Source organism: Pan troglodytes, chromosome 6 (genome assembly GCF_028858775.2).
Source record: "Pan troglodytes isolate AG18354 chromosome 6, NHGRI_mPanTro3-v2.0_pri, whole genome shotgun sequence".
Classification (NCBI taxonomy): Eukaryota; Metazoa; Chordata; class Mammalia; order Primates; family Hominidae; genus Pan; species Pan troglodytes.
The window spans coordinates 157,396,018-157,420,015 of NC_072404.2; the positions used below are offsets into that span (position 1 = coordinate 157,396,018).

At 42.5% G+C, this 23,998-nt stretch overlaps 1 protein-coding gene across 3 annotated transcripts in view; it reads left to right on the forward strand.

The window, feature by feature from the left end:
- Nucleotides 1-23,998, forward strand: part of MGAM (maltase-glucoamylase) — a 116,108-nt gene that overhangs the window by 59,216 nt on the left and 32,894 nt on the right. For all 3 annotated transcript variants that reach the window (XM_016958281.4, XM_016958280.4, XM_063815698.1), the window contains 22 exons: nt 246-295; nt 709-876; nt 2,304-2,456; nt 2,789-2,989; nt 4,759-4,913; nt 5,563-5,731; nt 6,005-6,101; nt 6,837-6,949; nt 8,201-8,326; nt 9,470-9,598; nt 9,854-9,964; nt 10,295-10,357; nt 12,552-12,686; nt 13,484-13,571; nt 14,370-14,508; nt 15,321-15,454; nt 15,574-15,608; nt 15,701-15,817; nt 16,573-16,721; nt 17,341-17,425; nt 18,611-18,667; nt 20,952-21,076. In XM_016958281.4, the coding sequence (XP_016813770.3) occupies nt 246-295; nt 709-876; nt 2,304-2,456; nt 2,789-2,989; nt 4,759-4,913; nt 5,563-5,731; nt 6,005-6,101; nt 6,837-6,949; nt 8,201-8,326; nt 9,470-9,598; nt 9,854-9,964; nt 10,295-10,357; nt 12,552-12,686; nt 13,484-13,571; nt 14,370-14,508; nt 15,321-15,454; nt 15,574-15,608; nt 15,701-15,817; nt 16,573-16,721; nt 17,341-17,425; nt 18,611-18,667; nt 20,952-21,076 (2,599 nt within the window). The remainder of the gene's footprint in view (nt 1-245; nt 296-708; nt 877-2,303; nt 2,457-2,788; nt 2,990-4,758; nt 4,914-5,562; nt 5,732-6,004; nt 6,102-6,836; nt 6,950-8,200; nt 8,327-9,469; nt 9,599-9,853; nt 9,965-10,294; nt 10,358-12,551; nt 12,687-13,483; nt 13,572-14,369; nt 14,509-15,320; nt 15,455-15,573; nt 15,609-15,700; nt 15,818-16,572; nt 16,722-17,340; nt 17,426-18,610; nt 18,668-20,951; nt 21,077-23,998) is intronic.

The window sequence follows — 23,998 nt, forward strand, 5'->3', positions numbered from 1 at the left end:
TCACTCCCACGTTCATTACAGCATTATGTGCAACAACCAAGATATAGAAACAATCTAATTATACATTGATGAATGAATGAATAAAGAAATGTGATACACATATACAATTGAAAATTATTCATCCATAAGGAAAAGGAAAACTGCTATGTGTGACCTCAAGGCATAGCTGAAAGGAGTGGTAGGGTGAAATCTGTTCTTCTGTGGTGGGCAGGCCAGAATCTGACTTGTCTTTCTCTCACTTGCAGATACTGTGGCCAATAAAGTGTATCTTTTATGTGAGTTTTCTGTCACTCAAGTGAGTAGCATATTTCTATGAATCTTAGGTGTGGGCTTTGGACTGACCATTAGCACATCTGTGCTTGTGTATATTGTATATGTGTGATTATATTTGTAACTTTATATGCATTATTGGCAATAGGTGAGTACATTTCTATTTATGATTTCATCGATGTTTTCAAAAGGAGGCATTAATATAGCAGCTAGTGTTTCTGAACACAGTTTTTAAATGCCCGTGTGTTTTTATGATTGTTTTAAATTAGAGGATTATCAAAATAATGTTGTACTTCTTGAGCAGACACTAGTAGAGAAAGCAGAGAGGCATTCATGGCAGTGGGGGGTATCCGGTCTGGAATGGAATATTTGAGTGACTTGAGAATCTGTGTACTACAGGCATACCTTTATGCATACTTGGACTTAATTGTTTTGCAGAACCACTTGGAGGTGAATATTTCACAATTAACCTACAAGGACCCCAATAATTTAGCATTTAATGAGATTAAAATTCTTGGGACGGAGGAACCAAGCAATGTTACGGTGAAACACAATGGTGTCCCAAGTCAGACTTCTCCTACAGTCACTTATGATTCTAACCTGAAGGTAAAAACCCATTTTCTTGAGATGGTACATTGAGAATTCTCCATAGCATCGTGATGTTCCTTCTTGCCAAGTTTGCATATAACCCTGAAGGACCAGGGCACCTTTGAGGCCTGTTTTGGGGAAGTGAGAGGGCTGGGGAAAAAAATGAGGTGGCCAGAGCTAGAATGAGTTGGGTATTTTTCTTCTGATTCCCATCTCTGCCTATCAGTGTTCCCGTCTTTCTAGCTGGTTTCACTTGCTTTTCCCAAAAATAGAATAATTATGATGAGACCCAGGAACAGCAAAGTTGGAAAGTGGGGAATAGCCTGACATTATTAGACTGTGAATTTTGTATGACTAGCACAAATAAGATTTGGTATTTGAAAAAGGCCAGTTTGGATAGGAAACTTGTGGTCAGGTTTTGGAGGTCTTAGTTACCAACTTGATTTAATTCTCAAGCAGTCTCATATTGATCCTTGAATGAAGGCTGTGCTACTGTGTGTGAGCATTGTTGGGAGTGGGAGTGGGGGCTGGGGGTTAGTAGAACAGGGAAGTACAAGATGGTTTAGATTGGGAGGAGACTAGGAGAAGGATGATAATCTTTAGAATGTGATCTTTGTACTCCAGACAAGTGAGAACTTTAACTTGGGAAGTGTTGTTTAAAGAAGTGTCAAGATAAGAAAACTATATAGAAAAATATTAAATCTTTGAACTAATGGTATTCAAGGAAGGTTTCAGAATTGGAGTCTTTGGGCTTAGAGAAATGAACATGCTGGGATGTTAGAAATAGAAAGAAATATAATGTTTTTTTCAACTTTTCAAATTTGCCGTTGCTGAAATTGAAACCCAAAGAAATGAAACAGAATACCTGACTTACCCTGATGTGATTATTATGCCCTGTATGCCTGAATCAACATATTTCATATAACCCATAAATATGCATACCTACTATATACCCATTAAAATTAAAAATTAAAAAAAGAAATCATTTGTCCAACATTCTACAGAAATGTGGGCATGATAACCAGGTCATATGATTCTTATTGCTGTGTTCTTTCTACCACTCCACGCCAATGGGTGATACTGGTTTGGGCATTGGAGAGCAAGAGGGTCAGCTCACTTTAGGATGACATCATGTGTCATCTCACAGTGGGCTAAGAGGAGTCAGGGTAGAAAAGAATAAGGGGTGATCACAACAGGTTTTATTTGACCTAACTGTTTTCATTATGCTATGTACAAGATTGTGCTAGAGGGGAGACATTTGACCTGTTGCTGCTAAATAGATTTCCCAATGTTCAGTTCTCTTCTTATAAGCTAAAGTCATATGTTGCTTGGATGTTTGAAAGTCTGGTCTAATTTCTATTTTTTTTATCGAAAAAAAAACCCTCAGGTCTTGCAAAGCCTGTCTCCTAAAGGTGAATTTCCTTATGATTTCCACATTTCTACAGGTTGCCATTATCACAGATATCGATCTTCTCCTGGGAGAAGCATACACAGTGGAATGGAGCATAAAGATAAGGGATGAAGAAAAAATAGACTGTTATCCTGATGAGAATGGTGCTTCTGCAGAAAACTGCACTGCCCGTGGCTGTATCTGGGAGGTAACCGTGCTGATGGGGTTCGTGTGCATGAGAATCTCCACACCTAATCTGTAGTTTCTTAAGCATAGCAGTGGCACTTACATAACTACTTAAAATCCATAGAAAGAACTTCCTAAGGGACAGGATCTGGATGTGACAAGTAGGTGGGGACATGTGCGAAACTTCTTAAGATGAATATTTTGCTTGGAGACAAGGAATTGAAATTTATGTTATTGCCAAGTGATAAGTGATGGGCTAGTTTTATCATCATATGACTTTACTAACCCTGTTTAGGTTAGAGAACTTTAAGACCACATGCTGTGCTGATCTATGACTTTGGCCTTACTTTTCAGGCATCCAATTCTTCTGGAGTCCCTTTTTGCTATTTTGTCAACGACCTATACTCTGTCAGTGATGTTCAGTATAATTCCCATGGGGCCACAGCTGACATCTCCTTAAAGTCTTCCATTTATGCCAATGCTTTCCCCTCCACACCCGTGAACCCCCTTCGCCTGGATGTCACTTACCATAAGAATGAAATGCTGCAGTTCAAGGTAAACACAGTACATGTATCAGGTAGTGATTAGACCCTTTTCAGTTCCATTAACTTTTATTGGTCTGGATCACAGAACCCTAAAATAAGTTAATCGTGCTACAACAGACTATATCATTATCCAGAGAGCATTGAGAAATCATTGAGGGAACAATGAGACCTGCCCTAATTTTCATTTGGAAAAGATTACTGTGGCTACTGTTAGGAAAATGGTTGGGAGAGCAAGAGTGGGTACGGAGAGACAACTTGGGAGGCTACCAGTTAGGCAGGTCAGTTGAGGGATTAGGTTTGGACTAGACAGTGGAATGCAGGTGGAGAATAGTGGACCCGTCTGAGGTTGAGAAAGTTGGGTTACAGGATCTAGTGCTCGATTGCAAGCAGGTGACAATGGAGAGGGAAAATCAAGAATGATGACCGTGTTGGTATCTTGCATCTTAATATGGATGGTGCTGACATTAACTCAAATAGGAATACTGAAAAAGTTTGTGCTTGATCAATGTAAGATGATATGTTCAGTTTGGGATGCCGAATTTGAGATTTCTGTAAAATGGCCATCAATGTGCAGTAATTTCATTTCTTTCCAGAATTTAATTGCATTTAAGGACTAGGGATGGACTAGCTGTTATGTCTATTTTTCTATTAAACTAAGCTTCTCAAGGACAGGAATGTGCCCTTTCCTGTTTGTGCTTCTGAAATCTACAGAGCCTGGCCGATAGTGCTGTAATGTTATTGACAGAGTAAGTGAAAGTGGTCAGGACATTGTCACATTGCCTGAAAGATTCTTTACAATCTGACATCAACCCGACTTCTGAGTTCTTGTTCATCCTCTAATGCAGGGAAGAATCTCTTGTATGTTTGTACCCTCCTTTTAACACTAGCATGTTTTAGGCACCTAATGGGTTTGAAGTGAATGAACTTCCTTGGAGTTCTAGCCTTAACCATTGCCTACTCTACCTCTTGACCGTAGAGTAGCTCTTTCCAAAATATGTGCCTCTTTCTGGCCCACTTTAATTCTCTCTGCCTTCGTGGTTGTTATTCTTCACCAGAATGACTTGATCTCCTTTCTTTGTTTGGTTAATGACTACCAAGCTTTTAATACTCTAGACTGTATTTCTCCCGTGAGACCATCTCAGTCTCCCAGAAACAATGTTAGGCATTTCCTTCCCTAGAATCTCACAGCACTTCTACATAGCTCTCCCTTAGCACACATCACCCAGGTGTTGTGAGCTGCTCTCTTTGACTTCTTATTCGCATGTGAATTTCGTAAAACCATAACACTGCCTTATTGAGCTCACATCCCTAGTGTCTTGTGCAGTGTCAGGCAGGGGATGTAGTAGGTACTCATGAATCAGTTTAGATACCACTTTCAGCAAGGACATTCTAATTATTTTAATCAAATAGATTTCATTTTGGGGAGACAGGTTATTTTTTGAACTCATAATGATTTTAAGGTATTTATATATACTCATATACCCACAGAAAATAACAAGTAACATATTCATAAATACCACACTGATTCCAGAATGATTTTCCAAGTCAGCAGCAATGTCCCATTGAGTTTATCAAGGTAATAGAGGCCTTAATAATGAGAAATCACAGAAAAATGTTAAATGTGACATTGTTATCTGATATATTAATTAAATCTCAGATATCATAAAGAAGATAGAAACATAGCATCTGAACTTTCTGTCCAAAAATCAAAAAGGTTCTGCTAAGGGTATAGGTTTCAAGAGTAGTATTGTTGCCTAAAATTGATTTCCTCTGGCCTAGATTTATGATCCCAACAACAATCGGTATGAAGTTCCAGTCCCTCTGAACATACCCAGCATGCCATCCAGCACCCCTGAGGGTCAACTCTATGATGTGCTCATTAAGAAGAATCCATTTGGGATTGAAATTCGCCGGAAGAGTACAGGCACTATAATGTGAGTGGCTTCTAGTGTGACTCAGAGTTGATGGCTACCTGCGCCTTCGCTGCCAGGTCCATTGTCCTTGGATGTATCCTGGTTCAAAACATCACATTGTCCACTTCCAGATCCATGGATGAGTTGTTTCCTTCAGACCTATTCTTACAGGAAATCTTTAGCATTCTGGAAATAAATACTGAAGGAGTTGAACGTGCCTGAGGATTCATCCAACAAATGTTTATGGGGTGCCTTCTCTAGATTAGGTGCTGCTCCTTATAGACAGCTGAGGTTTCTCTTCTCATGACAACAAATAATAAGTAAATATCACTTTGAGTGCTATGTAGAAAATGGACTGAGGGGTGCAAGGATGGAAGGCAGTGCTGGTGTGGAGCGGTCCCAGCTGTGATGATGAGGAGTGCTTGGATTTGTATTATGGAGGACCACTGAAAGGAGGCAGTGACAGAGGGAAACAGAAGAATGATGAATAACTCCTCAGCTTTTAGCGAGGATATCTATGATATTTTAATCAAATTGAGTTTCAGTTTTGTTTGGGATATGAACAGCTTCTTGGTAGGAATCAAGTGTTCTGTTGTCCTTGGAAAGTCACCTGCTGGAAACAGAGATAAAAGCTCATTTTCTGTTTCAAATCTGCCTTTTTGTGTTTCAGTTGGGACTCTCAGCTCCTTGGCTTCACCTTCAGTGACATGTTTATCCGCATCTCCACCCGCCTTCCCTCCAAGTACCTCTATGGCTTTGGGGAAACTGAGCACAGGTCCTATAGGAGAGACTTGGAGTGGCACACTTGGGGGATGTTCTCCCGAGACCAGCCCCCAGGGGTAAGGACAGAGCATTTGGGATCTGTGTCTCTGCTTCTCTCCACCCACACTGCTCAGGCTTTGGGCTTCATCTTCCCAAACTCCACTTGGTCATCACATTCTGCTTTTAGGCAAGTGGGCCAATTCTCAGGCTCCTTTGTTTCATGTGTTTAGTTTATGTGTCTAGTTTCATGGAGAAAACTAGAGCCATGTTAGCAAACACATTTTTGTTGAGTTTCTTTCTCAGGCATAATGTCTCTAAAACTCCTACTGCTTCTTCCCGTGACTCTCCAGTACAAGAAGAATTCCTATGGTGTCCACCCCTACTACATGGGGCTGGAGGAGGACGGCAGTGCCCATGGAGTGCTCCTGCTGAACAGCAATGCCATGGGTAAGGCCATCAGCACCTCCCTTATTTTGGGGGGATACCAATCATGCCTGAGTCAATTTACAATGTGTTTAGCCTAACTGTTCCTTGAAGTCAAAATCTTCATTTTACGGGCACTGCTGTTTATTTTTTCTTTGTGTTTAGCCTTTCTGTTTATTTCAATCTAATATCATGTGATAAGAAGATTTAACCCAACTCTCATTTTGGTAAAAATCACATAAGAAGGGATAGTAACACCACATGGGTCCCAAATATCCTGGAGGGCAGCTCGTGAGAGCCAGTTATATAATTTGAATTAGGGTAAAACTATGGGTCAGAGAAGTTAGTCTGGGGGTATTGAGGGTGTATGGTATGTTGGAAAATTACCCATCGGGTACTCTGCTCACTGTCTGGGTGAGGGATCCATACCCCAAACCTCAGCATCATGCAATATTCCCATGTAAGGAACCTGAACATGTATCTCTTTATCTAACATAAAACTTGAAATGTAAAAAATAATAATTTTATAAGAGTAAAATGATAAAATATAGTAAAGTACCCTAAAGAGAATCAAACCCAGGAATGGGACCTGTAGACTTCCATTGATCTTCTTCAGTTCTGTGTGAGTATGATAGAAAATGCCTGCTCTTACTACTCTATGATAGGGAGGGTGCAGGAAGATGGAGAATGTGTGGATTTCAGGGGTGATTCATGACATGGAGGGTGTCCATGTGGCTTAGCATTTTTCTTTATTTTCAGATGTGACGTTCCAGCCCCTGCCTGCCTTGACATACCGCACCACAGGGGGAGTTCTGGACTTTTATGTGTTCTTGGGGCCGACTCCAGAGCTTGTCACCCAGCAGTACACTGAGGTAGGGAGAAATCCAATTGTTTATCAAGTACTTATACAGCACATTCTGGGTGCCAGAGTCCACATTGATTAGTATAACTCTCAGTTGATAACTGGAAATATTGGTCTTTCTTGGAGAGAGATTATAGAATGAGAAAAAATAAATACATTCTAATTATCATTACATTTATAGCCTCTGTAAGCATTGCAGAATAGCAGAAGTTATAGTGGTACTAGTGGTGGTGCTGGTAGTGATAGTAGTGTGATGTTGGTGTTATTTGTGGTTATATGGTGATGATGGCAGTAGGGGCTGACCGTGGTGATAGTGATGTGGGAATGGTGATAATGATGGTGGTGGTAGTAGTGGTGTTGGTGATGGTGATGATAGTGGTGGGGGTGGTGGTAATGGGTATGTTGGTGATGATGACGGTGGTAGTGGTGGTGATGGTGACAAGGGTGGGGCTGACGATGGTGTTTGTGGTAGTGATGGTAATGATGATGGTGGTGTTGGTTATGGTGGTGGTGGTAGTGGTGGTGACAGTGAGGTGGTGTGAGGAGTGTGATGTTGGTGATAGTGGTTGTGGTGATAGTGGTGATGGTGGGGATGGTGGTTGGGGTGGTGGTGGGGGGTGGTGGTGATGGTAGTGAAGGGTAATGATAATGGTAATGATGGTGGTGGGGGCACGATCATGGTACTGGGGGTGATGGTGAAAATAGTGATGATGGTGGTGGTGATGATGGTGATGATGACCATGGTGGTCGTGGCAGCAACAACAGACACTTACATACTAGCAAGTGCGCATCACTGATTTATCACTTGCTGCATGTTAGAGCACTTCACACATATTAACTCATTCATGCCTCACAGAAACACTATCAGGCAGATGCTATTATTATCCGTTATTTACAGATGAAGAAACTGAAGCACTAAGAGATTACTTAATTTTTGCCCAAGGTCACACAGCTAGCAGGATTGGAGCCTGTATACTAAGCCAGGCATTTGTCTCTGATTCTGGGTTTCTTAACCAGTTACCTACAGTGTCTCTAGGAATAGCGTAACATCAGATTTTCTGTAATTTTTAAGAAGGAGCTCAAGTCTAGCAGAAAGCTTTCTCTAAGTATCCTAGTGGCTCTATATCCTGTCAGTTTTGGTCTGGATTTCAATTAGTTAGTTGACTAGCTTGGGGCACAGAAAAATATTCTTATTACTTGATGTAAAACTTCAATGTGGTGTCTCTGTTCTGAAGACTAATATTTTCTGTCTATTTTCTAGTTGATTGGCCGGCCTGTGATGGTACCTTACTGGTCTTTGGGGTTCCAGCTGTGTCGCTATGGCTACCAGAACGACTCTGAGATCGCCAGCTTGTATGATGAGATGGTGGCTGCCCAGATCCCTTATGTACGTTCTCAGTCATGGCTCTGGAGTTTCAAAACTAAGCCAGGTGCCTCTGTGTCTGGGTTCATTTGTCTAATGTTTGTGGGATTCCATAAAGACATAATGTTCTTTTTCAGACAATATCACAGTTAGCCTCACCCCAGCACAGTAATAGAGGTAAGGGCACTTGTTTCCATCTTCCAGAGATGACAGCTCAAGACTCACCATGACTCGCCAGAGTGGGAGATAGGCTGGCTCCAGGGCTCTTTCTGCTCTCCCATGCTTCCTTCCATTTCTTTCACTTGACTTCAAAACATGTAGTCAAAAAAGTCCTTGGTTTCGTAAGAATAAAGAATATCCCACAGTTCTTTTACTGAATTCTTGAAAAGACTAACCACAAATCAATCAGACAATTGTATATGTGAATACAACCTCAGTTCCTGCATCAGCTCTGAGCTAATAACAGATGGATTAAACAGATCCTGGGATGGGTTTCCAGAGGACATACATATGGAAATAAACCTTATCCTTCAGTGGAGGATGGGAGGGGACCCAGTCATCAGAGAATTGATCCCATGAACCATCACATATTTAATTTTATCCCACTTTTCTATTGTTTACAGTTGTTCCATTAGTGGAATGTAGTGTTTCCATTAGTGGATAGTGAAATGCAATATTACAGTCTCAGGAAGAATGTTGTGTATGATTACCCTCAAGATTGGGTATTCCAAAGCAACTATACATCTTTGCTTTGTTTTGTAGTAGATTTACTATTAGTCCTGGATAATTAACAGTATTTTTCCTAAACATGAACCACTGATACCAGGGGCAGCCTCTTGGGGGAGGTCATCACCATCACTCCTGATAGTGGGAGTTTACAAAGCACTTTCCAAACCAGTGTTTTCTCTTATCCTCAGAATAGCCATGCTAGAGACACATTCTCATCCTAGCTTGTGCTGACTTCGATTTTTTTTCTATCTTATCACTGAACATGTTAAAAATTAAGTGTATTTCCCAGCACCTGTACCTAACAAATGGCAGAGCTGGGATTTGAAAGCATCAACAAGAAGCTGTCTGGAATTCCACCGTGGGTGGTGGAGGGTTGTTCTCCTATAAAGCTTGGGCGTGTACAGCAGCAGCCTCTCAGCTCCCCATGTCCTCCCGCAGGACGTGCAGTACTCAGACATCGACTACATGGAGCGGCAGCTGGACTTCACCCTCAGCCCCAAGTTTGCTGGGTTTCCAGCTCTGATCAATCGCATGAAGGCTGATGGGATGCGGGTCATCCTCATTCTGGTTAGTCCTGATGTGAATGTGTGCGGTCTGTTTGGGAGCAGGTATGGGCTTTGGTGGAGTCAGAGTTATACTTTATTTCAATGTTGCAAGTAGATAAATTGAAGTGCAGTAAGAAAGGTGTATTTCCCAGGACTCACAGAAACTCTACCATGCAGGTAGAAGCCAGCGAGTTCACCCTGGAGGAGTTCTCCTGCATTCTGTTTCTCCTCATTCTGTGGCTTTGATTTCCCCAACTGACTTATGCTTTGATTTCAGGATCCAGCCATTTCTGGCAATGAGACACAGCCCTATCCTGCCTTCACTCGGGGCGTGGAGGATGACGTCTTCATCAAGTACCCAAATGATGGAGACATTGTCTGGGGAAAGGTATAATCCTAAGCGATGATGCACTAGTCCCCAGCCTGAGGGTGGGTCACTGTTGGTGGGTCACACGCCAGTGTATGTTATTTTTGGCCTTTTCTATTTGGGCTCTGAGGTCAGAAGCTCTCCTTTTCTCAACCAATATTTGTTGATACAATTAACGACTTTTAAGGTAATGTAACGTGTTATGGAATTCACTTTTCTTTTATGTCAATCCTATGTGATAGTCAAAGTATTATTGCTCCTAGGAGCATGGTTTGTATAATAATTTATTAGGAAATACTATGTAAGGGAAATTGTCTAGTGCATTGCTACTGAACGTGTTTCTCTCCATAGGTCTGGCCTGATTTTCCTGATGTTGTTGTGAATGGGTCTCTAGACTGGGACAGCCAAGTGGAGGTAAAAGGGTGTTTGTAAATGTGGGTGGAGTCAGGGTTTGTAGGCAGGGGCAGCTGTTCCTGGGAATGTGGACATGCCTGTACCGTGGACATGGGCTTGGCAAGGGAGAAACACTTAGGGGATGTGTCTTGGGTGTCAGTCTGTATGCCTATTACTTTATATGTAGTAATACTTTACTGGCCACTGGGATGTAGCTATGTATTATTATCCTTGGAATTTAAGACCAGAGAGCTTAAATTATTTGTTCACAGTTTTAGGTGACAGAGTGGTGATTTCAATTCCAAGGCTGTCAGATTCCAGAGGCCCAAGAAATTCCCACTAGGCCATACCTCCTAGAAGTGCCATCTTTTCTCTGAACTGGTATACTTACTGTTGTTGCCTTGGTTATCCCTTTTAAACAGTCTTCAACCCTCGAAGACTGACTAGGTCATTTTCTTTGTATATCTTTCTTTTTTCCCCCATGAACAGGTGTCTCCATCTTCATACTTATGAGTCCTGCCCCGAGCCCCACCATTCCTTGGGTTTCTCAACTTTGCTTTTACCTGTCAGTTTCCAGCCTTATTGTAAAACTTGCTCTCTCCTGGGGACGGTTTGTTGCTTGTAATGGATCCAAGTAGTCCATGCTTCTGGACCTGAATTTTTTTCCCGATTGACTAAGCATTTCTTGCTTGAATGAATACATGGCTCCTTACAGGAGAGTGGAGAAAGTGAAGGCAGAAGCCACAAGGCAAGAGTTGAATATGGACAGGCAAAGGCAGCACCTTGGAGAACGGCAGAACATTTTTATGAAGTTGGAAAGGGTCATCCGAGCAGTACTTAGGGAAGTTCCTACCTCACGGCTGGCCGGGTTCCCTACGTGTACCCCGTATGGGATAGAATTCTGACTCAGCTGTGGCTGATAATCTCTTTATTCTAATTCTCCAACCCCCACCCATCCCATTGTTTCTAACCCTCCCTGATCTGGAGCTCTCAGTTTCTGGTGAAAGGTTCTCTTTGTCGGGTTTCCTGGTTCCTACCTCCATTTCCTAACAAAAGGCATCCCTGGCATGCCCACTTCTCTCAAGATTCTCTGTGATGTGACCCACTGTCTTCTCACATGCTTGACAGCCAGACCCATGTAGGCTGATCTGTTCCTGTTTTCTTATGTTCCTTTTTCTGCCCTTTTTCTAGACATGTGGGTTCCTACCTGCCTTTTATCTGTGGTGTATAAGAACTGGAGCTCCCCTAGACCAAGTCCTGTTTCTGTTGCCTTCCCCACCCTCCTCACCAGCATTCTTTAGCTCTTTAACTCTTACAATGGTGTGATTATCATAGAGGAGGCTATTTACTGAGACAAACAAAGGACTGTAATGTTCCATAACAAACAACATGAGTATATTAAAATTGATGGACATTTCCTTGCTGCTTCTAAGTGGTGTGAACCCACTGTTAAACACTGAGTATGTATTTTATCCCAGGTTCTAAGCTGAGCATTGTGGGCAATATAAATATCACTCAGAAGGATATAAAACAAACTTCTTACTCTCAAAAATCTACAATGTAGTTAAAAAGATGTATCTTGAATCTTTCTTTCAGGTTAAAGTAAAAACACTGCTTTTATTATTTGAGGGTAGAGGAAAATAAAGGGAAGTTGATGCATCCTCTTTAAGTCCTCTCAATTTATGTTACATACAGCTGTAGTTGTCATGTGATTCCGAAATTGTAGAAAACACTGAGGCGTACTTGTCTAATATCCGGAAATGTAATCTTATTCCTTCCTCCCCTCTCTCAGTGGGAATGACATAGGAAGGAGTCCCTGGGTGTTTCTTCCTAACCTATTACCATGCATCTCATGTCTGCAGTCTCTCCCTGGCTTTGTCTTTGAGGAGTGCATAGGAAATGGCAGGACTGACGTTGAGGGTTGGGCATCGAGTGCATGAGGTCACTAGTTCGGGTCACTGATTGTCATCATCCACGTGTATATGAAGAGAACAGTTTTTGGATGTTTTCCAAATGCTGGGAAGGTGTGCAAATTGCACTAATTTCTCCTCTCATTCTACATTTCTCTAATAAGTTAATAACATTATTTAGGCCCTATTCAGGCTGTCTGTCACCATGCAGTTGAAGTATTTGTGTGAGTTGCATTCTCAGTAAGTGCCTGTTTGCTGTCTTCTATATTTGTGTGGGACAAAGAAATTATATTTCTTTTTTATAGCTATATCGAGCTTATGTGGCCTTCCCAGACTTTTTCCGTAATTCAACTGGCAAGTGGTGGAAGAGGGAAATAGAAGAACTATACAACAATCCACAGAATCCAGAGAGGAGCTTGAAGTTTGATGGCATGTGGATTGTAAGTGTGTGTGTGTCTCTGTGTACCAGTGGCTCTTGTCTATCTTTGTGTGCCTAAGTATATGTACCACTGACCTTCAGTTAAGAGGATAGTCATTGTCCAAGGAAGACTTTGGACATATCAGACACTTCCTCCTCTCAGGAGAGGGACAGCCCTGATAGCCCTCACACCTTCTACCAGACCTGATGCTCCTACTGTAAAACCTCTGAGGCCGGACCAGGCGTGGTGGTTCACGCCTGTAATCCCAGCACTTTGGGAGGCTGAGGTGGGCTGATAACCTGAGGTTGGGAGTTTGAGACCAGCCTGACCAACATGGAGAAACTCCGTCTCTACTAAAAATACAAAATTAGTTGTGCATGGTGGCACATGCCTATAATTCCAGCTATTTGGGTAGCTGAGGGAGGAGAATCACTTGAACGTAGGAGGCAGAGGTTGCAGTGAGCCAGGATCGCACCATTGCACTCCAGCCTGGGAAACAAGCATAACTCCGTCTCAAAAAATGAAAAACAAAACCAAAAAAAAAACCTGGGAGGCAATTTACTAGGAATTTCTTGGAAATTTGATTGCCTCACAGCCACCCTGAAAGAGATATATTTTTTTACCCCTCTAGCCAGTCGTTCTGTAGGAGTGAATTAATCTTTCTAGCCAGTTCTCACCAGGATTTGATGAAGCTCCCAGGGCTGGCATCTACAGGGATTACTGGATGTTGAACAATTTATTCACTGCTTCCTTGGCTCAGAATTGGCAGGACGTAATTATCTTAAAAAGTGAGGTATGTCTGTGTTTGGCATTTCTAGGATATGAATGAACCATCAAGCTTCGTGAATGGGGCAGTTTCTCCAGGCTGCAGGGACGCCTCTCTGAACCACCCTCCCTACATGCCACGTAAGAAGCCTTGGCCTCCTTGACTGGCAGAGCCACGACTGGAAGGATTACACTGGAGGAGCCCGAGGCCAGGGGTGACCCCACAGCTCAGGGCACATCCTCATGGCTGCTGTGGTTTACTGGGGACCAGAGACAAAAGCTCGGCATGTGCTTTACCCAGCCGGGCATGTGCAAGTGAATAGATTCATTGAGCAAATTTCTTGAAATTTGTCCAGAAAGCACTTAGCAGAGCTCATGGCACAAAGGGTTCTCACAGCTGGGTTTCTTAGTTTTCAGGCTTGTGTGAATTCCATCACAGGAATTTCTTGTGTCATCAGTGAGTGGAAATTACTGGCTTCCCCTTATCATAGAGTTGATGGGCTTTGGAATTATGATTGGGTTCATATCTTGGCTCCAGAAATTGTTCTCTCTAGGAGTTTTGTGACTTTTCACAGATTATGCGATATTTCCAAATCTCAGTTTGCTAAAATGTAAAAGACAGATAATGAGATCTTCTTCATAGAATTATGGAAATAATTGGCAAGTCAAAAGCCTAAATCAGAGCCTGTCATGTAGTGTTTGACAGCTGTACGTTCTTCCTGACACCTCTGCTTCCTTCTGTGAACTTGATGTCGGAAACACTGGAGCCGCCATTGCAGCTGAGAGCTGGGGGCGCTGTGCTCATGTCTCTGGGGAGATGGAGAGGGATACAGGCAGGACTGAAGTTAGTCTTAAGATCCAGGGCCCAATCCCTTGAAGAGAGGTCAGGGAGAAACAGAATCCAGGCTGGATTTCACCTCACCAGTTCTTCCTCCTCAGATTTGGAGTCTAGGGACAGGGGCCTGAGCAGCAAGACCCTTTGCATGGAGAGTCAGCAGATCCTCCCAGATGGCTCCCCGGTGCAGCACTACAATGTGCACAACCTGTACGGGTGGTCCCAGACCAGACCCACATACGAGTGAGTGTCTGTCTCCCTTCTCCAGCTGTCACAACCTATAGCGATTGCCAGTGACTGACATAGCTACCCTAGTTTTCCTTTCATTCCATTTCTAAGGATTAAGAAGATTCTCATAACTGTGTAATGATTCTTAATTAATTAAGCAAATAGTCTTTGACATGGAGCCAGGCCCTGTGATTAAAAGTAGGAGGACAGATTTAAATAAGGCATGGTTCCACCAGTGAAAAACTTAATGATCCTAGTGGGAAAGACTCACATGGAGACACCATAATGGTCACACAGGGCAGCCAGTGGAACAATAGCTTTAGTTACAGGAGGTGAAGGGAACACAGAGGACTGGGCATCTCTCCCGTTTATTTCAAAGTGAATCATCTTTGGAGATATTTTTATTTTTGGCCATTCTTGGTGGAGGGTAACTGGTATCGTACTGAATTAGCACAGTCCTGCTTTGCAAGCTCAATGAATACTATGAATTCTTCTAAGAGGATCTTATAACCTTCACTGTGTTCCTCCTCAAATATAGAAAACTAAGTATTGAGGAAACCATTAGCAAGATTTAGTAATTCCTTACTATTTTTGGGTACTCCAGAGAGTTTGCTACAGTGAAGTTCTTTGTAAAGCACTGTGAGAACACGTGACTCGTTATCTCCATCATCTGGGATCAGTGGAGCCCCCATTACAGCTCAGATTCCCATGTTCCCTCCAATCATGCAGCAAACATTCACTAGGCTCAAGGGCTCTGGGAGCAGAAGCTCTATGGCCTTTACTCCCTGGCCGTGGCCTTAGTTCACCTCCGTTTCCCCTCCAACTAGAGCTGTGCAGGAGGTGACAGGACAGCGAGGGGTCGTCATCACCCGCTCCACATTTCCCTCTTCTGGCCGCTGGGCAGGACATTGGCTGGGAGACAACACGGCCGCGTGGGATCAGCTGAAGAAATCTATCATTGGTGCGTGGGCTCCTTTCCAGGGCCTGTGCTTGTAGGGCAGGGAGTTGGGAATCTTGGGGAAGAGATAAGGAGGCAGATCATGAGAACCTGGTGTGACACAGCTGTGCTTCTCGTTGCAGGCATGATGGAGTTCAGCCTCTTCGGCATATCCTATGTGAGTGTCCTTGGGATCCTCCTAAGCACCAAGAAGGTGGGGACATCTTTCAGAAATCATCAGCGGGCTCCTTTTATTTCCTCTTGTTTCAGACGGGAGCAGATATCTGTGGGTTCTTTGAAGATGCTGAATATGAGATGTGTGTTCGCTGGATGCAGCTGGGGGCCTTTTACCCCTTCTCAAGAAACCACAACACCATTGGGACCAGGGTAGGACAGTGGCTTCTACCTCCACTGTTCTGTGTCACTGGAAAGACAATCTCCATTTCTGAGCTAAAATTAATGCAGTCTGTATTTCCTGGGATATCTTTTTAAAAAGGTGTTTTTTTTGTTTGTTTGTTTTTGTTTGTTTGTTTTGTTTTTTTTTTTTGAAACAGGGATTTACTCTGTTGGCCAGGCTGAATCATGCAGTGTCCCAATCATGGCTGAGTGCAGCCTCGACCTCTGGCGCTAAAGCCGTTGTCCCACCTCAGCCTTCTGAGTAGCTGGGATACAGGCACATCCCAACGTGCCCACCTAATTTTTGATTTTTTTGTAGAGATTGGATCTTGCCATATTTCACAGGCTGGTCTTGAATTCCTGGGCTCAAGTGATCCACTCGATTCAGCCTCCAAAAGTGCTGGGATTACAGGCACAAGCCACTGCAGCCTTAAAACTTGTGAAGACCTGGTATCTCAATGAACCATATTCCTCATTGTGCTTTAGATTATTATTTTTTCCTGTATTTTAGGCAGAATTGTACCAAATGTTCCAAAAAGAATGTCTTACAGTGAAATTTTATCAGCTGTCTTAGGAGAGCTTTGGTGACTCTTTCCAGTCTATTAAGAATATTCTCTGGGCCTCATGTGTAGTTTTCTTTTGTTTAGCTGTGAGTGATCTTCAATTGGAGTATGCTTTCAGTGACCTTCTTAAATCCCCTAGAAATTCCAGGGCGAGCTCCCAACACTGTTCTCTTTCTCCTTTAGAGACAAGACCCTGTGTCCTGGGATGCTGCTTTTGTGAACATTTCCAGAACTGTCCTGCAGACCAGATACACCCTGTTGCCATATCTGTATACCTTGATGCATAAGGCCCACACGGAGGGCGTCACTGTTGTGCGACCTCTGCTCCATGAGTGAGTGTCCAGCAGGGATCCCGATGACTAATGGATGACTTATTGCATTCTATGTGGTGGCAGTTGATATGCACAACGCTTCCAAATTAAAGACACGATTGCCTTTTGACATGGGCTCTTCAGGCACAAACTATGCTTGATTACTCTCTTTAGCACAGTGCTATACATACCATAGGTCATGAAAAAAGGCGATTTATTGAATGACCAAAATTGAAATGATGCAGTACAGCATAGAATAGTTTCATTCTAATTTGGCTGTGCAAAGGCCTATCTTTTGTAGCAGTTTGGTTATATGGACCCAGGTCACAAAAGAAGGATTTCAGCAAGAGAATTGAGGGAGGAGGGCCATCCTTGCATTTAAAATGTGCCATGCTTAAGAAATGAGGTAATATTTTACAGGACAGAACACATTTACACCCCAGCATTTCAGAAGTTTGAGGCACATCCCATGGGGAAAGCAGAGGCTGGGTGCTCCTGATGATGCTAGGCCTAGGAACAAAGAAAGGATGGCTCAGGGGCAGCTGGATTTCCGACTTGGATCTGAACTTGAGGAGCTTCTTCAGAGTGTCGGGCTGGGGCTCTGTTGGGCTCTGTTGGGCACCTTCATTTCCCTTTCCAGGTTTGTGTCAGACCAGGTGACATGGGACATAGACAGTCAGTTCCTGCTGGGCCCAGCCTTCCTGGTCAGCCCTGTCCTGGAGCGCGTGAGTATGGAGGCCTCCGAATGGGGGGAGGATCCTAGCTGTGAGCCTTGGGGAAAAGGACGAGGAGAAGAGGCCTGAGCTGGTGGGGGTCCTAAGACATGGTTTCTTATTCTACCTGTGTCTCTTCCTCTCTTTCTGAGCTGAAGTCCATCACTTAGGTGTTCTGGGCCTCAGCTCCTTCATCTTTAAAATGAGCCTAACAATTCTGGTTCATAGGATGATCAAGAAGGAAACACCTCATGGTATATTCAATGACACAATCGTTTCTTCGTTAACTAAAATAAGGAATAGAAGATCAGATGGGGGCAGTATTGTAAAGAATTCATAACAGTCCTCTAGCACTATTACAACTTTTCAGAAGGATTGCTTGGCAATGTGTGTACTTGTATTGCTGCTGGCTAACCCTTCCCTTCCTCTACAGGAGCTCCTCCCAGCAGTAAAGGCCATTTCTTTAGTTCTGTTGTTGATTAGGCTTCTGATTAAAATACCAATTAATTGCACCTCCCTCAAATCTTTTTTTTTTTTTTTTTTTTTTTGAGACAGAGTCTCATTCTGTTGCCCAGGCTTGAATGCAGTGGCGTGATCTTGGCTCACTGCAACCTCTGCCTCCTGGGTTCTAGTGATTCTCTTGCCTTAGCCTCTTGAGTAGCTGGGACTACAGGCACGTACCACCATGCCCGGCTAATTTTTTTTTTCTTTTCTTTTTTTGTATTTTTAGTAGAGACGGGGTTTCACTGTGTTAGACAGGATGGTCTCAATATCCTGACCTCATGATCCGCCCGATTCGGCCTCCCAAAGAGCTGGGATTACAGGCGTGAGCCATCGCACCCGGCCCCAAAATCTCATTATACCCACAAAATTTTCTTCTGCCCCAGACACAACCTCACTTGTTTGTCTCTTTAAGAGGAAATGGGGTAAGTCTATGTCTATAAGCAAACAGTGATTTATTTTTTCCCGAAGTCCTGGATACCAAAGTGCTTTATGAGAGCCACTTGTTTTGGGTAGAAAAATCTCCCGTTTAAAAAAGAAAACGGGAAGAAGGTTGCCCCAGTTGCTAACCTCTCGAGACATGAGGCAGATGGGTCCAAAGCCATCACAATTATTTCACCTCTTTCCTAAGCAGTTTGATTACTCTGTCCTGGAAAATGGTGCCCACTGCCTCACCTTGTTTGTGTTTCATTTTAGAATGCCAGAAATGTCACTGCATATTTCCCTAGAGCCCGTTGGTACGATTACTACACGGTAAGTTTTTCTGAATGTTTATACAACATGGGAATATTGTAGCGAGTACAAAGGCTTTAGATCCGATAAAACTTAGGTCAAATGCTGGCTCTGTAACCCACCTGCTGTGTGGTCTTAGAGAAGCCACTTTAACCCTTGTAATCTCAGTTTTCTCACCTCCAAGGGGGGTAAGACCACTTTCCTCATAGAACCGTTGTGAAATAACACATAAAGCATCTCACTCAGGGTCTGTTTTTTTGTGGGTGTTCTGTGTTAGTTTTTAACATTTCTTTATATCACTGCTATTTACAATGTTGTGTAAAGGCAGATGCTAGCCAACATTAGAAATTGTGTTGCAAACTATCGTTTTTGTTTTTATTGTTGATATCTTTGCCTGCTGTAAGTTTGTAAGCATAGAGGCCGTTTTGTCTCTTTTGATTAAATATCTCCTTCCATAGCATAGATGCTCAAAGAAGGGCGCTGCACATAATTACATAAGGCACACAAGTGATTAGGCAATGTGCAAAACACACACAGAGGTATGGGACACAACCCTTGTGTGTCTAAGCAGTGCAAGTGCATTTAGAAATGAGGAAGCAATGAAGAGCTCCTTGCCGCATAGTTTCATTGCTAGTATGATTCCCAAAGACTCAGCTGGGAAGCCAGGGTCTTCCCGGGCAGCTCTGGGGTGGTGGGCTCTTGCTGGGACCCTGACAAATCAGACCCTGATTCTTGGGGAAGAATCAAAGGAGGTATTTCCTTCATTTCTAACTAGGCCTCTTCTTCTGACTTTCTGAGGAGAACATAGTTGAGGGCTGGAAATACAACAAAGGGGTACAAGCAGGGATACAGGAAGCAGAGCATGTGCTGGCCCCTTTCATCCAAGGAGATTTCAGTGAGATTAGGTGAAAACTGGAGGAGGATGTGCAATTTTGTTCCTTCTCTTCTCAGTCCATTGGAGCCCAAGTCCTCTCCACAGCCCCAGACTCCTCTTCCTGTTCCTAGTCTGGATCTGCCCTTAGGGTGGTAACATGTTAAGTCTCTCCTGTGTGCGTCCCAACCAGGCCTTCCCTAGGAAGCGGTGGCCAGCTTTCTTTACGTGAGACTGGCCTTTGTCCTGAGTGTGCATGTTGAGTCTCCCATTCACTAACAGAAGATATCTTTGATTGAAGAGGGAAAGACAAAAGAAGTCATGGAGCAAGCTGTTTAGAAAAAGATGAAATTGGGCCAGGTGTGGTGGCTCACACCTGTAATCCCAGCACTTTGGGAGGCCGAGGTGGACAGATCACAAGGTCAGGAGATCGAGACCATCCTAGCTAACACGGTGAAACCCCATCTCTATGAAAAATATAAAAAATTAGCCGGGTGTAGGGGCATGCACCTGTAGTCCCAGCTACTCAGGAGGCTGAGGCATGACAATTGTTTGAACCTGGGAGGCGGAGGTTGCAGTGAGCTGAGATTGTGCCACTGCACTCCAGCCTGGGTGACGGAACGAGACTGTGTCTCAAGAAAAAAAAAAAAGAAAGAGATGAAATTTTTTATGTTTAATTAAAATGAAGATGAATCTCATAGTTAGGATTAATGAAGAAGTGTCACCGAAATTAATCTTCCCAAGTTTGGGTAACTATTAGTCATTCTAGAGCACAAGCTGGCAAACTATGGCCCACAGCCAAATCTGGTTGTTAGCTGATTTGCAAATAAAGTTTTATTGGAACACAGCCATGCATATTTGTTTGCTTGTTGTCAACAATAACTGCTTCTTACCTGTAAAGTAGCAGCTCTGAAATGAGAGGATTTTGCCTACCAGGGGACATTTGGCAATGCCTGGAGATATTTTTGGTTGTCACAACAGGCTGGGGGTGAGTAGTCGATGCTGCTGACATCTGAGGATTCTGCTAAATATCAAATGGCACAGGATAGCCCCATCGCCAGAGAATTGTCTGGCCCCAAATCTCAATAGTGCTGAGACTGAAAAGCCCTGCTCTAGTTGAGAACATGTAGGATGGAAGGATTGTCCCTTAGGTTCTGATACAGGTGAGAGTGTAGCAGCTCTTCCTGTTACACATCAGGCAAATGTAATTTGTACGGTGGAAGCAAAGGCAAGAGACCCTAACAAGATATTATAGCAGCCTTGTGAGGTTTTATGCAGCACTGTGCGAATGCAGAATGGGTAATAGCAGGTATGTTGCAAACGGTGATGAACAGGCATAAGTTCAGAGGGGAGGATGAGATATCTGGCAGGATGTATTGTTCAGGGAGGGGCCTGTCCTCTCCTTCCTCATCTTTTACCTTCCTCTGCCCTCAGGGTGTGGATATTAATGCAAGAGGAGAGTGGAAGACCTTGCCAGCCCCTCTTGACCACATTAATCTTCATGTCCGTGGGGGCTACATCCTGCCCTGGCAAGAGCCTGCACTGAACACCCACTTAAGGTGAATGACAAGACTCAGGTTTTCCTTTACATGTCATTTAGCTCAACAATTTGTAATGAAGTCCACCAAAATGTAAGCATCACTCTCAAACCCACATGCAATTCTACTCACAACTTTTTTCTTTGTTTTGTTGTTTGTGTGTTAATCTTTTTCAGACTCTATACTTTTTGTCTAATTATTAACAACTCTTTTAAGTCTAAGGGAGTGAGATGAAAGGTCTAAGAATGTCATTTTTTAAATCTCACATCTGACATGGAAGTCAAAATAAGAGCAACCACAATTCACAAGAGCTTTTCAGAAGCTGTTGTTTTAGAACTGTATCCAGTAGCTTTTGAAAGACTGTAATTCATGTCCTTCCTTAAACCCTTTGAATTTCTTTTGAAACACGCTAACAGCCAGGTGGTCAGCCTCCTTGGTTTGCCAGGACTGATGCATTTTAGCACCAGAACTCTCCCCTCTTGAGATGCTTCTCAATTCTGGGCAAACCAGATCAGTTGATGCCTCTATCGGCCTTGGCCACACTGCCCACCCATGTTTCTTTCCTCTTGAATCACTTATTCTCATTTTAGGAGGGTCAGGATCCACTTTCCACCCTCCTAGAATCTCAACTTCCTCTTTCTTTTCTCCCGCTAAGAGATTTCTTTCTTGTGATTCAAAAGTGGATTCAAAAAAAACCTCAAAAGTATATGTCACTGAATTTTCCTTTATACATAATTGATTCCAAAATTATAGATTCCATCTGTACTAAAGAGGTGTGCATTTATATCTTCATGCCTTTGAGAGTATTAACCTATTTGTCTTTAATAAACTAGGAGTTCTTTGGAAGCCAGAAACCTGTCTTTTCTTTTGAACCTCTCTTACTGCTTTAATTTTTCAAATTCTAGACTTTTTATGATACTAATGGGAAATATCCCTAAATCCAATACCAGTTGGCTTCCATTTTCTAACTGTTCACCTTCAAGCTGTTCTGTACACTGATACCAAATTGATTTTTCCAAAATGAAAATCTCAACTGGTTGCTCCCAGGCTTGAAGTCCAAAGTCTTTCATTAATAGGGTATTCAAAACCAATCACAACCTGGTTCCACGTTACCTTAACAACTCTTATCTCCTGCCATACCTCCATGTACATACAGACCAGCTATGCCAAAGAACTGGCGATTTCCCAAACATACCCATGTATTTTACTGCATGTGGGCTTTTGCATTTATCCTTTCCATCATCTTTGCCTGGTATATTCTTAATGATCCAAATGAAACTTTACGTTTCAGCAGCAAGAAGTCTTTCCCTAATCTTCCAGCAGAGGAAGCACTGCCACTTCCAAGTTTCTGGTCATTTGTGATATATATTTTTTTGCTCCTTAGATGATTTTGTCTTTCTTCTTTAACAGTGTTAGCATTTCAATAGTAGTCGCATACTCTGTGCGTGAAAATTGTATTATCTGAAGTGTTTAGGGCCATCTAAATCTATTGTTAGTTCTTTGTTGCTGACTTTCCTTTATGTTGACTTATTACCTTGTATGCTTGGTGATTTCTTGTTTCATACTGTGATAATCTTAAGCATCTAAATGTGGGTCTCCTTCCTCCAGAGATGATTTGCCTTCTCCTCTATTTGCAAGCCAGGAATTCCTTCCATCTGACATCACGTTAACTTCCATCAAGGATCCCGGCTTCATGCGGGAATCAGAGGTTCACATTCTGTACCTTGGATTACTAGGCTTAATAGCCCAATTTTAACCTTGCTATGGGAATTTGCCACATGGAGATTCTAGGTTTTGCTTACTAAGCACCCTTTGAGTTTTAGCTCAGTGTTTTGCTATCCTGTTATTGTTTTGGTCTCTTGAGTATATTCCTTACTTTCTTGCAAATCCAAGAACATTTTAACAGGAATATGTGTTGTAATTTATCTAGGATCAGGTAATATTTTACTGGGTAAGTCTCCAGAAGAATATACAGTCTACCATATTTGTAGAACTGTGTTTCTGGACTCCTAGAATATCTTAAATTTGTGTTGTTTTCACTGTCTGCGTTCATTTTTTAGTGAACGTGCCTATTTTTTCCTATGATATTGAAGGTCGTTCAGGTCAGGGGTTGTGATTTATTCATTTTTGTATCTCATTGACTTCCTAGAAATGACTGCTACTCAATACATGAATATTTAAAGAAAGCAGATGATTTTGTTGACAATGGAAACTAACTCTCTTGCATAGTGAAAGCTGAACTGTGGAAGAATACAGTGGAGAATGTGAGTCCAGTGACAGACAGAGGAGGAACAGGAAGAGCAGGAAACTGAGAGGTTGCCTAGAGAGTGACAGAGTGAGGAGAGATTCCAAATAAAAATTGCTCTCTATCCTCTTCTTCCTCTATGTCCATCTACTCTACCATGTCTTTAAGTAATGTGTTGTGTTTCCTATTCTAAGTTCTAAAGTAGATCATTAGAATGATTTGTTTTTCTTTCAAAAGAAACTAGTAATAAATAATCAGATTCATTACCATTTAATAGATGGACCTTAGTGTATGTTGTTGCTTTCTGAGTATAAATGGTCCTTAGGCAGGCGAAAATGTATCTTCCTCACAGCACTGGACACTTCTCCTGAGGGCATCATTGCTAAAGTGATCTGACTGAACCAGTTATTGCCTAAGATTTCTTTCTCTCCTCATACTCTGTATTCCAAATAGTGGTTGCAGAAGCAACTTTTATTTGAGCTATTGCAGTGCCTCTGGTGCTTAAATTCTTGCCTCCAACGTAGATGTTATTGTTAATGTTTGGGGTGTTTCTATCTCCTGTGACACTGTTGATATTATAGAAAAATGCATCTGTCGATTTTGTGTTTGTACCTCAAGGAACAGAACCATCTGCTGCTAGTATCTTTTCCAGTTTGAAATTTGATGGAAATATTCTCAGCTCAGCTGGCAAAATTGTC